This window comes from Aspergillus puulaauensis, chromosome 7 (assembly GCF_016861865.1).
Source record: "Aspergillus puulaauensis MK2 DNA, chromosome 7, nearly complete sequence".
Classification (NCBI taxonomy): Eukaryota; Fungi; Ascomycota; class Eurotiomycetes; order Eurotiales; family Aspergillaceae; genus Aspergillus; species Aspergillus puulaauensis.
In genome coordinates this window covers 861,739-874,237 of record NC_054863.1, presented here as the reverse complement: position 1 = coordinate 874,237, position 12,499 = coordinate 861,739, and the positions used below count along the sequence as shown (strand labels likewise).

The following is a 12,499-nucleotide window of genomic DNA, read 5'->3' as shown; positions in this document are numbered from 1 at the left end:
TTTGCCGTCTTTTTTCGCGTCGCTTCTTCGTTGTTTTCTTCTTTTCTTCCTCAAGGGACTCAGCCCACGTTGTCTACCACATCCGGGATGATGTTGACGTGCTGAGCGAGGCCTCACTGGTTCGGCATTCTGTCGCTACCGCAGAGGTCAATGAGTTACCTGAGAGGAAATCCATCCCGTCGTTAATCGCCCAGTTCTTTCTTTCCATGAAAGGAAAGGGTTTCATATCAGGGTCACATCACTCATAAATATATATGCGTAGTGTAAACAAACTATTAGGAACTAGCTCCTGTTCATTGGCGGCAGGAATCTAAACCGAGATCCTAGCATGTCGCAACAATATGTACTGCTGTCCGGAGTCTGGCTCTCGACCTGATACTCCGTCCACTTGTTGCAGACAGGCCAAAGCTTAATTCCGCCCAGAGCTGAGGCTAAGAGATAAAGAGAATGGCTCCTGAATGTGGACCGCCCGTTGATCTACTGCACTGACGGAGCAATTGCAGCATTGCTTCCTTAAACTAGATCGTCCGTTCCGAGTTTCGAAATAGCTTATGGATGGTACCTATTGTTTGGGTTTATACGTGTCAGGCAAATACTCCCAAATATGTCAGCGCGGTGCACTTGATACTATCCGTGGTATAACAAAGGTAGATTGTGACACCTGGATGAAGAAGGTATCCCTCTCTTCCTTGCCACTGCCTGCGCCTTTTGTCTGTCAGTTTAGGTCAACCCCGATACAAGCACATGGCTTTAATCTCTGCTAGATTTCTAGGAATTGTCCAGAACACAGGTGCTCCCTGCTAGCCTGATGTCGACCGAAGAGATATTTTCTATACCTGCCCTAGTCGCGGTTCACCACATCACGATTGCAGCTGGTCTGTTGCACGAGCTCTCGAAGCGCGTGTCTACGGCGACGGCGTCCCAGTCAGACTCTGAGACACCGAGGCCAGCTTCGAAGGCGATCCCGTATGTGAACAGAGAAGCCGAGTATCGATTAGAGTTTAGTCGTCCAGATCGCAGAGCTGGCGAAGAGAAGCTTGCACAGGTATACTCGTTGACGAGGGACAGAAGATAAAACACAGTTCAAACCCTCTATAAGCAACCTCGTTATAAGCAATTATCCACCATAAGCAACGTAAAATCTCTGCTGAATTCTTTTACCATACAAAAATACTTAGAAAATCACTATAAACATGATACTTAAGGTACCATCGACTCCCATATAAAGTTACTTATAAACAACCTAGATTTATACTAATTTTACCTTATCCCGGCCACCCCTGAAGCTGTCCCTACCTCGCAATGACGCTGAATCCTACAAAGCCCAAAAGAATCGCGATTACTGGCCAGCAACGAGCTGCGCTACGCGCCCAACACCATCTAAAGCCGTATCTATCGAACATCGCCCTTAGGGATTGGTTTAATACAACAGACAACCGTGCAATTGATGCCTCTATCGTCTCTAGAAGCCTATCTGGCAAATACGCGTATCTTGACGATAATACCAGCAACTTTCACCTCCAGAAAACAAAGCATCGCGCAGAACACTGGCCAGAGCCTGAGAATAAAGCTTCAGATAAGGAGAAAGGCCAGGAACTAGAGATCCAGCCACAGGTATCAGTAGTTGACGCTTTAGAGGCACTTTTTGTGGTACGCCTCTACTTTGAGCAGTCATATACTAGTGATCTGCCTGCTTTACAAATGCTGCAGCGTTTAGAGAGTTCTCTAGAACGCAAAAGGTTCGATTCTCGACACTAAAGCGATATTAGAAGGTTTTTTGGATAGCATGAAGTTTTATATGGTGGTGGGAGTGCCATGGAGCAAGCAGGATTGAAAATATATTGGCTTAACCTCGGGCAACGAGCTGACTACCTGTTAGTAATTCTGGTAGGGCTGAGCATTATTTCCCGGGAATACGAGTGGTCGTTGGACTTGACTTTGGTAAGCATTATTTATAGACCGTAGTATGGACCGAAAATCAAAATGTTTCAAGTCGACGGCAGAGGAAAAGAAGAGCCCGCATGTAATTCCGAGGCACGCCATCAAATCCGAGACTCAGCTGAGCGTCGTCAGAGGCTGCGCGTGTGTGTCCATATCGGCTTGACACCGGATCCGGCAAGCTGCTCAATAGCCGGAGTAGAGAGAGTACGGAATCGAGAGAACAAAATTAGATAGATAGTCTACAGTAGTAAGGCAGACTACGAAATAACCTCAATAAGAACGATCAGATAAGAGAGAGCAGCGGAGCCGATCGGGGCAAACAAAGCCCACCCGAACCGACAAACGCAGCCAGTGTTGCCAGTAGTCAGCGCATGCCGGCTCGTCTCAGCCGGATTAGTAGCTGGGGGATTCATATACGACACTCGTAGAGAGGACCAGTAAACTTCATCTGATTTCAATTCACACCCCTGGTCCTTTCGCCTGCGACCCTTCCCCTCCTTCGCTCCTACACCCTCTTCGCAAGGTACTCCGAGCACCGCCTGTGACTGATGTGATGGGCCAGTTCGGTCGGCTGGGGAACACCACTGTGTCATCTACTGACGAATCTGAGCCTGCCGAATTTTAGTTTGATTACCAGACACTGCCATTAACGCAGTTGCTGTGATCAGCCCTGCCGCTAGGAGCAGTTAGCGAAGTTGGGCGTGGTGGTTGACGCTGACGGGGAGAAATGCCGCTGACGCAGCCCCTGTGGTGCAGGGCCCATCCATCACCAGCAGCAGTCCCAGCACCAGCTTCAGGCCTTGTCCGCCGTTCCAACTTGAGAGCAAGACCCCGGCTGCCTCGTCTTGCACTTGCGCGTTCTGCCCCCCAGTTTCGAGTTCTGCGCACCACAGCCACGTCGCTCTTCCGTGCGAAAGGTTCATATTCTCCTGCCCGCCCGCCTCCTTTGCCTTCCAATGTCCATCTCCGTCCCCTTCCGTCATTATCCCTATTGACCACCTCAACAACTCCTACCACAACCCCCAGCACCACTCTTCCGCTCATGGCGACGCAAACGAGAGGCCATGGTGGTCACGGCCACCACCACCATCACCACCACCATGGAAACGCCTATCTGACTTCTTCGAATACACACGACGCCGGCGTCCGGATCACGCGCCTGGGCCTTGTTGCGAATCTCGCAATGGCCATTGGGAAGTTTATCGGTGGCTATGTCTTTCATTCTCAGGCTCTTATTGCCGACGCCTACCATGCTCTTACAGATCTGGTCTCGGACTTCCTCACACTGGGTACGGTTGCGTGGTCGCTCAAGCCCCCCAGCGAACGATTCCCGAACGGGTACGGGAAGATCGAGAGCATTGGTGCGCTGGGAGTGAGCGGTCTTCTACTTTGTGGAGGTGTATTCATGGGGTTGAATTCCGGCCAGGTGTTACTGGATCAGTTTTACCCCGAGGCCGCGGAGGCGATTTCTCATCTGGAACTGGGACACGGCCACTCACACAGTCATGGTGTTGACGCCCTCGGACCGAGTATCCATGCCGCTTGGCTTGCAGCTGGCTCCATTATTGTGAAAGAGTGGCTGTACCATGCTAGTGAGTTTCTTTCTCTTTTGTTTTTGGGCCTTTTTACGCGTTGGAAGGTTGCGCTGACCGGGATTGTTTCCCAACTTAGCAATGAAGGTTGCAAATGAGCGCAAATCGTCCGTCCTAGCTTCGAACGCTATCCACCACCGCGTCGATTCCCTCACAAGTATTGTCGCCCTGTTCACAATCGGCGGAACGTACCTCTTCCGGGACGCCTCGTGGCTGGACCCTGTGGGCGGACTGCTCATCTCGCTGATGGTCATCAAGGCCGGATGGGGAAACACTCGCACCTCGCTCCTCGAATTAGCAGATACCACCGTGGACGATGAAATCAAGACCGCCGTGCAAAAGGCTGCGGCCAAGGCACTCAGCACAGTCAATGATGGCGGGTCGGTCAAGATTCGCGATGTACAAGGCATGAAGTCGGGACAGAACTACCTGATGGATGTTGAATTAGCGGTCCCTGGTGTGTGGTCGGTCCAGCGCTCTCGCGAGATTGAAGAAAGAGTCCGAGCCACCATTGGCTCCAGTCTTCGCGGGGTCAAGCGAGTCAAAGTCCGGTTTATTCCTCTCGAGCACGAGAGCTTGGACTTCTCAGAGGAGTTCATTGCGCCGGAAGTTATCAGCCAAGCCAACCCGGAGCCCGAGGATGGTGCCGAGGAGGAGGAGGCGCACCATCACGAGCATGAGCGTGAACATAAGCATGAACATGAGCACGAGAACGGCACCCGGAAAAGACGCTGAATTGGAAATGGAGCATAAAAAGGCTAGCCATTGGGTTTCTGGTTCCTGTTTCATATAAGCGCTCCTATTTTGGATAATGGATGTTTGTGTTTTTCTTTTTGTTTGGCTTGATACCCGGAGAGACTAGTATTACGCATGGAGCCAGGTGACATGGATAGATAGAAGAACTCTAGGGAGGCAGCCTGGGCTCAAAGATGGCGTTTGCGGGGTACAAGAACTGATCACGAGGCTCGCTGTTTCTATACATGTACAAGCTATCTTTCAATCTAAATATTTGACAGACTAGACGTGATCTAGAAGACTCTGCGACAGTAGCGGCGTGATTAGCCTGTCTTCAACCGGGCAGCCGGGACAGCCTGCGGTACAGTCGGTTGATTTTGCAGCGGAGATTCGGTGGATGAATCCAGACTGGGGCGATGATCTAAATTAACCGGCTAATTGCCGTCAACCCTGCATACTCGGTATTTTCCTGGATAGACCATCACAGAGGCCATGTTGTATAGCTTCTGCCATTGGCAGCTCTCAGGCCCCCTAAGGATTCGACGGGGAGAGCGTTACGTAGCAGTTACCTCAAGGGTCTCCCGGTGGGTGACATCAGCGAGGATCACCCCGCGACTGTCCGGTACTATGGAGAAGAGCTGCACCACCAGCCCTGGTGGCGGATTCGAGACCACATTCACTCGTCCAATTGCTCCAATTCGGCGAGCTGGCTTGCTTTATTGCCCGAAGAGACTGAAGGGGGAAAAAAGTCATGGAGCTGTGTGCTCCGCTATAAAGCTTCCTGCTATTCCCATCCCTCCATCGTTCACCTTACAAACTTGACGCCACTCCCTCCTTGCTTTTTTTTTGTGTTGTCATTAATAGAGCTAGACTTTGCGTGACTCGTCTAATAATCCTTTCGACTGTCTCGACCCTCGGAGCTCCAGCTCCCACTTACCTTTCTCGCACACCGCAACCTCAGCTTTTACTCTTTACACCCAAAACTCACCCACAATGGCCTCCCCCGCCCCCAAAGGCCCGCTCTACATCGGCTTCGACCTCTCCACCCAGCAACTAAAGGGTCTGGTCGTCAACTCCGACCTTAGAGTTGTCTACGTCTCCATCTTCGACTTCGACGCCGACTCGCACGGCTTCCCCATAAAAAAGGGCGTGCTGACCAACGAGGCCGAGCACGAGGTGTTCGCGCCCGTCGCGCTCTGGCTGCAGGCGCTGGACAGCGTGCTGAATGGACTGAAGAAGCAGGGTCTTGATTTCAGTCTTGTGCGTGGTATCAGCGGCGCGGGCCAGCAGCATGGCAGTGTTTACTGGGGCGAGAATGCGGAGAAGTTGCTGAATGGGCTGGATGCGAAGCGCGGGCTGGAGGAGCAGCTTGCAGATGCCTTTTCACACCCGTTTAGTCCCAATTGGCAGGATTCGAGTACCCAGAAGGAGTGTGATGAGTTTGATGGGTTCCTGGGGAGCCAGGAGAAGCTGGCAGAGGTGACGGGGAGCAAGGCGCATCACGTAAGTTCTTCCCTTGGTGGGATTTTCTGATTGATCGTTGGTTGTTGACGAGTGTCTTGTAGAGATTTACTGGGCCTCAGATTTTGCGATTCCAGAGAAAGTACCCGGACGTGTATAAGAAGACGTCTAGGATATCGCTGGTTTCGTCTTTTATTGCGTCGCTGTTCCTTGGCCATGTTGCGCCCTTTGACATTTCCGATGTCTGCGGTATGAACCTGTGGAACATCCACAAAGGTGCATATGACGAGGAGATCCTGAAACACTGCGCTGGCCCGCATGGCGTAGACGACCTCAAGCGCAAGCTCGGCGATGTCCCTGAAGACGGAGGCATCGACCTAGGCAAGGTGCACCGTTACTACATTGACCGATATGGCTTCAGCCCTGAGTGCACAGTCGTTCCATCCACAGGTGACAACCCTGCCACCATCCTCGCCTTACCCCTCCGACCCTCCGACGCCATGGTCTCCCTCGGCACCTCTACCACCTTCCTCATGTCAACCCCCAGCTACAAAGCCGACCCTGCAACCCACTTCTTCAACCACCCTACAACCGCAGGGCTCTACATGTTCATGCTCTGCTACAAGAACGGCGGCCTCGCACGCGAACAAATCCGCGACGCAGTCAACGCCTTCAAAAAAGACCCTAACCCCTCAAACCCATGGGTCAACTTCGACTCCGTCGCCCTCGACACCCCACCCCTAGGTCAAATTTCCCCATCGGACCCCATGAAAATGGGCCTCTTCTTCCCCCGCCCCGAGATCGTCCCCAACATACACTCCGGCCAGTGGCGCTTCACCTACGACCCGGCTTCAGGAGCCCTCACAGAGACCAAGCGGGGCTGGGACAAACCCCTCGACGAAGCACGTGCAATCATCGAAAGCCAGCTCCTCTCCCTCCGTCTCCGCTCCCGCGGGCTCACATCCAGCCCCGGCGGCGGAATCCCGGCCCAGCCGCGCAGGGTATACCTTGTTGGCGGCGGGTCCAAGAACAAGACCATTGCGAAGATCGCCGGTGAGATCCTAGGTGGCAGTGAGGGTGTGTATAAGCTCGAGATTGGCGATAACGCTTGTGCGTTGGGCGCTGCGTATAAGGCTGTTTGGGCGATCGAGCGGACCAACGGACAGACCTTTGAGGATCTGATTGGGCAGCGGTGGCATGAGGAGGAGTTTATTGAGAAGATTGCGGATGGGTATCAGAAGGAGCCGTTTGAGTTGTATGGGAAGGCCGTCGAGGGATTTGAGAAGATGGAGGTGCAGGTTTTGGAGCAGGAGAAGAAGAAAAAAGCTTGAGGGATAAGTATGATGTTTTAATGAATGGTGGCTTTCTTCTACTTTCATATTTTATAGATATGTTTATGAGCGCGACAAAATGATAAATTGTCTTGCTGATTTCTATATACCTATCTGCCTCCGCACTATTATAACCATTAACTAGTTACTTTTCAACCATAAGTCATAATTCATCACGTCACATCACATCACATTAGATCCCGTCAAATCAAAACATCCTGCTCCCTAACCCTAATCAACGCCTTCGCATGGACAATATCCCCCCTCGGGCTCTCAGCCGTAAAGCTCCACTCAAACCCAAGCAACAGGTAAGTCAAAATAACCTTGATCTCGTTCGCGGCAAAGAACCGTCCCGGACAGGAGTGCCTACCGTGTCCAAAGGCGAGATGGTCAGCAGAGGTCGTCACGAACTGCCATTTTGTCGCCTGGCCGGGTTGTTGGCGGAGGTCAAGGAAGCGGCGGGGGTTGTAGGCTGCCCATACTGTTGGATCACTGTTGCTGCTGTTGTTGGAGGATAGCATCTTCATTTTGTTGAGAGCGACCATTATAGACATGTTTTTTGGGATTGTGCTGCCGTTGGAGAGTTTTATCGGCTGTGTGGCTACGCGGTGCATTGATCCTATAAGTAGTTCGGACGGACACTTAGCATTGCTTGGGTCTGTTTTATAATGCGTACGTATATTGGCTGGGAAACTCACCGATATCCCCAGAATGATGTCGCTGAGTCTCTTTCATCATGCTGTCCGTCAGCTTCATTTCGTGCAGTGCCTTCTTCGTCCATCCATGCGCCTTGATCATAGACGCCATCTCTTCACGTAGAGGTTCAACCCACTCGGGATGGGAGCAAAGATCCGTGATAATCCCACTCACGAGCTCCGACGTCGTATGTATAGCCGCAAGCGAGAGGCCGAGCTGCAATATACCAGCATCGTATGCCCTCCCGTTGGCTACCTCGTCCATCCAGCCCACAGTATCTGCTACTTTCAAAGAAGGACAGCCGTCGCCAGCCTCTCTCGCCATCCGACTTTGCTCCTGGCGTTTGCGAACAACAGGTGCGAGGATCTGTCGGGCCCGGGTTAGTTCGCTTCTGAGCTTGCGGCATTCAGGGAGGACCCAGTGGACGAGTGGACGGAGGGCAGGGTGCCAGAGGCGCAGGGCTTCAGCGGCGAAAAAGGCTTGCGTTGCGTAGTTTACGCTCACGTCGAGCCAGGCTTTGTTTGATGATAGCTCTGGGCCGATGAAGATGCGTGCTGAGACTTGTGCGACGAGCTGGCGCAGCATGTCCTTGTACTGGATTTCTGTCCATTCTGCAGTATACCACCGTTGTTAGTTTAGATTTATTCATATCTATTGAATGCAGAAGCGCACCTTCAGGCTGGCCGCATAGAGTCTTGAGAGCTGCCGCGGTTTCTTGTGCTAGGGCTTCGGTGATATAGTCTGCTTAGGGTTAGCAACTGGATAGATATCGCGTGCAGACAGCAACTGACTCAGTGATTGAGTAAGTCTGCCTCTCACAATCTCTACTCCGATTTCTGTTCCACCATGCGTACCAAAGGGCTCAAACCCGGGCAATGTGCCAAAGAATTCCTGCGAGAGGTAGGGTTAGCATTGAGTGAGCCCAAGCGAGTCCGTTGCCCATAACAGTAAAGCATACCTTCGAAACAGCCTGCTGGAAGCTGAGATGGGGGTTATTCCGGATCTCGTCAGCGAACTCGCCTGGCAGCACAAGCTTAGGGCCCGATGCCGTGACGACCTGGAAGCACCCTGGAAACTTTGTCAGGCCCTCGTTGACGATCTCTTTGCTCCGGTGCAACCAGCTCCGGCGCGCTTTCTCCAGCCGTCCAAACCATCCAGACTCCAGCCCCGCAATTGGAAAGCTGCTGTGAAGCTTGGGTCTGGAAGTGGTGAGGGAGAATATGAGAGTAAGAGTGCCGGCGAGGACTAGTATGACGGGGTAAAGGAGAGGCGCATCAGCTCCTGAGATGAGTGCGGCCAACGCCATCTTGCCGACAATAGTGCTACTGCTGGCGACCAAAAGCCAGATCTATGGATTCTTTAAAAAGGTTCCATCGTCATGGATCGACCGGGCGCTGAGCCCGAATAGGAATCTGAGCATCTGGCCCGGAGTTACCGAGTTTTGTATGGGGACGATCCGTCTCGCAGATCTTGACACTTGCACATACTGTTTCCAGTTAGTGTTTCACAGAGCACTATCCGGTCCAGGCTACTTGCATGGTCGCCAGCTCAAGTTCATTAACCTGTTGCAGCCCAGCAGGCTGTCCATGTCGAAGTACCCGACTTACTCAGGAAAGAGAAGTGCCGAAGCTGCATGCAGGGTGGCACACTTGATGCTTGATTGGATGCCAAGTGGAGGAAGAAATCACAGGCAATGTCCGTGAAGAAAGCTGCGAAGAAATTTATCTATCTTTTACATTATCGCGCGGGATATAAATCTATACAATAGCCCTAGAAGGCATGATGGCTAAACCCCTGCAGGCCAGTTTCTGTTAAACGGAACAGATGCCCCATTCATCGTCTTCGCCAGCTCGCGATCAGCCAATAGAACACAGAACTTCGCAACATCCTCTAGGGGAACATCATTGAATCCCGCTTTGAAGCCCGGCGTGTGCTTCTCGACCATGCCCAGCCCCTCCTGATTCACCCCCGTCGAGAGGGAGTCGAGTATGTTCGTCGTCGCCAGACCACCCAGCTGCAGCATAGTGCAAGTGATGCCGTGGTCGAGGTAGAAAGCAGCCGTGTTCCTCGTCAGCCCTAACACGCCGTGCTTCGATACTGTATACGCCAGCCCGCCGTTTGTGCCGCAGACGGAGGCATTGGAGCCCATGTTGATGATTGTTCCGCCGGGTGGTGACTGCGTCTGCATGGCATTTACAGCTGCCTGGGTGCAGACGTACGGGCCGGTCAAATTGACGTTTAATACTCGATCCCATGTCTCGCGCGTACAGGTGCCCGCCGGGTCAAAGGCGTCCAGGACTCCGGCGTTGTTGATGAGGATGTCCAGACGGCCGAATTTGTTGGTGGTTATCTGGACCAGGCTTTCGATGTCGGATTTGGATGAGACGTCTGCTTGCTCCGCAATGAACCTGCCATGGTACTCTTGAGTCCATGCCGACGATGTCTCAGCGATACGGTCCCTGTTGACGTCGCAGATGGCGACGTTGGCGCCTTTGGTGAGGAATGCCTCTGCGATGACCCGACCAAGGCCACCCGCAGCTCCGGTGATCAAAACTGTGACAGGGGTTGGAAATTGAGACATCTTGGTGTATATTCGAGTAGCTCTTTGCTTGGAACAAATTGTATAGGAAAAAACTGTATAGTTAAGTACACCCCTGGTCGGCTCCACGTATTTCGTGGCCTCCGTGGCCCCCGCGGTCTCCGCGGTGATGGCTCCTATTGACCCATACGTCGGCAAATCGCCGATTACAGAGTCCTTGAATGTTGCTCTAAGAAGTATCCTGATATCTGCACGTTTTGAGTTCCTAAGAGGTTGCCTGTTCACTGCGTAGGTCCTTGCTTGACGGGGCACTGTATAGTACTACGGAACAGTGAAATGGAGTGGGCTCAGGAATACCCTCCGTATGAATATAGTATTATGTCTATATTATCGGACCTTGACTTTCCAACATAAATAATGGCAGCCTATCAATATATATACTCCCGAGTATGGATAACTATTGGCTTGTCCTATACAGTTAGTCTTCTCCGGCGGGATGACGACGCCAACTCCTAATTTTTTTTCCGCTGGCACCATCCTCTCCGCTGTCTCCATCAGGTTCTGGGCCGGTTTCCGTCCATCAAACTCCAATATTGAGTCGGTTGATCCGGGACTATGCGTCTTAGATTCTCAGTATGACAGATGTTGAACTGGCGAGGGACGGCGAGGGTCCCCAGTATTCGCCCCCGCAAACTGGCGAAGCGGAGCAAGACCATCCCACCTGGTGAGCAAACCAAGCTTTCAGTGGAATCCCGTAGGGTGGCTGATGCAGCTTTAGGCAGTATGCACTGGTCGTATTTGCCGGGTTTTCGGTGATGTTCACGACATGTGCCTTTATCTTCTCCTACGGTGTATACCAATCTCTCTACGAAGAGATGGCTAGCACCGAAGGCACCCCATTCACCGGGAGCTCGACCGCTCTCATCAACCTGGTGGGAATCTTGGCCATCGCGCTGATGTCCATGGGTGGGCCGTTTGCCATGCACTGGTCCAAAATCTATTCGCCACAGGCTGTGATTATCGCCGGAGGCTGGATCTTCGGCATCGCTTATATCCTTTCAAGCTTTGGGAAGAGCCTCTGGCATTTTGCTCTGACCCAAGGAGTGTTGCTGGGGATCGGTGCATGCCTGTCGTATGTCCCGACGATGAGCGTTGCGCCAACCTGGTTCGACAAGCGCCGGGGCCTGGCGATGGGTGTGATCATCTCCGGCTCTGCAGTTGGAGGCATGATATGGCCTCCTGCTCTTCGTGCCATGATCACTCATCTTGGCTTTCGGAACGCGCTGCGGATCTCTGGCTGCATCTCTCTGGCGCTCGTCTCTGTTGCCGGATATGCCCTTGGCTGGGAGCCCAAATTCCATGACCAAGTCCGTCTCCAGACCCAAGGTCTTCGACGACGAACTGCCTGGATTCAAGCGCCCGTGGTCAACTTCCGCGTCGCGCGCTCGAAACGCTTTGTGGCACAGGCACTGGGTTGTTTCCTGCAGTCGGCAGGATATTCAACGCCGTTGTTCTTTTACGCTGCATACGCAAACACACTCGGCTACAATTCCACCACGGCAGCCAACTTCATTACTCTAAACAATGCCTCAAACTTCATCTCCCGCATTGCTATTGGCTACGGCGCTGACAGGTATGGGCGCATCAATGCGTTGTTTGTGACGACGCTGCTGAGCGCTATCGCCGTTTTCACCTTCTGGATCCCTTCGATGTTCCATACAACCGATGTGTCCAAGTCTAGTGCTGACGGTCTTTTCATTGTCTTTACGATTCTTTATGGTGCCTTCGCCAGTGCGTATATATCCCTCTTTCCGGCGTCCCTGATCGAGCTCTTCGGAGTGCAGCACTTTACCAGTGTCAACGGCGCCTTGTATCTAATCCGTGGAATGGGCGCACTTATCGGGACGCCGCTGATAGGTTTGTTGATCCCAAGTTCTGGTGCCCTCACTTCGTCCTATATATACGAGCGAGCAGGGATAGTGGTGGGGGTGTTGCTGATGGCGGCGACCGTGGCCTGTCTCTGGGTACGCATTGAGGCGACGCTAGGATCTGCATGGAAATGGCGGGTATAACGTTGCGCAAGATTTCATGAATGTTATGTGGCAATAGACTGTTCTTTATCCTGGTAGATCTTTGTTTATACACATTGGTGCCTGAACCACAAGGCCGCAATATTTCCCTTTCGGTCGGACCCTGCAACACAC

At 52.5% G+C, this 12,499-nt stretch overlaps 6 protein-coding genes across 6 annotated transcripts; 4 read left to right on the top strand and 2 right to left on the bottom strand.

Annotated features, from left to right (window-relative positions):
* Nucleotides 1-1,302: 1,302 nt before the first annotated feature.
* APUU_70359A (uncharacterized protein) lies at nucleotides 1,303-1,758 on the top strand (the record flags this gene model as incomplete). Its single annotated transcript, XM_041695223.1, has 1 exon — nucleotides 1,303-1,758. The coding sequence occupies one exon, from the start codon at nucleotides 1,303-1,305 to the stop codon at nucleotides 1,756-1,758; it is 456 nt and encodes a 151-aa protein (XP_041560975.1).
* Nucleotides 1,759-2,668: 910 nt separating this feature from the next.
* APUU_70358A (cation diffusion facilitator family transporter) lies at nucleotides 2,669-4,268 on the top strand (the record flags this gene model as incomplete). The annotated part of the gene is made up of 2 exons (XM_041695222.1): nucleotides 2,669-3,533; nucleotides 3,613-4,268. The coding sequence occupies 2 exons, from the start codon at nucleotides 2,669-2,671 to the stop codon at nucleotides 4,266-4,268; spliced, it is 1,521 nt and encodes a 506-aa protein (XP_041560974.1).
* Nucleotides 4,269-5,261: 993 nt separating this feature from the next.
* On the top strand, nucleotides 5,262-7,060 carry APUU_70357A (xylulokinase; the record flags this gene model as incomplete). Its single annotated transcript, XM_041695221.1, has 2 exons — nucleotides 5,262-5,771; nucleotides 5,834-7,060. The coding sequence occupies 2 exons, from the start codon at nucleotides 5,262-5,264 to the stop codon at nucleotides 7,058-7,060; spliced, it is 1,737 nt and encodes a 578-aa protein (XP_041560973.1).
* Nucleotides 7,061-7,263: 203 nt separating this feature from the next.
* Nucleotides 7,264-9,062, bottom strand: APUU_70356S (cytochrome P450; the record flags this gene model as incomplete). The annotated part of the gene is made up of 5 exons (XM_041695220.1): nucleotides 7,264-7,679; nucleotides 7,759-8,367; nucleotides 8,429-8,497; nucleotides 8,548-8,647; nucleotides 8,715-9,062. The coding sequence occupies 5 exons, from the start codon at nucleotides 9,060-9,062 to the stop codon at nucleotides 7,264-7,266; spliced, it is 1,542 nt and encodes a 513-aa protein (XP_041560972.1).
* Nucleotides 9,063-9,542: 480 nt separating this feature from the next.
* Nucleotides 9,543-10,337, bottom strand: APUU_70355S (SDR family oxidoreductase; the record flags this gene model as incomplete). The annotated part of the gene is made up of 1 exon (XM_041695219.1): nucleotides 9,543-10,337. One exon carries the CDS (start codon nucleotides 10,335-10,337, stop codon nucleotides 9,543-9,545), a length of 795 nt encoding a protein of 264 aa, XP_041560971.1.
* A 593-nt stretch (nucleotides 10,338-10,930) lies between these two features.
* APUU_70354A (putative MFS monocarboxylate transporter) lies at nucleotides 10,931-12,367 on the top strand (the record flags this gene model as incomplete). Its single annotated transcript, XM_041695218.1, has 2 exons — nucleotides 10,931-11,019; nucleotides 11,074-12,367. 2 exons carry the CDS (start codon nucleotides 10,931-10,933, stop codon nucleotides 12,365-12,367), a joined length of 1,383 nt encoding a protein of 460 aa, XP_041560970.1.
* Between the last annotated feature and the right edge of the window lie 132 nt (nucleotides 12,368-12,499).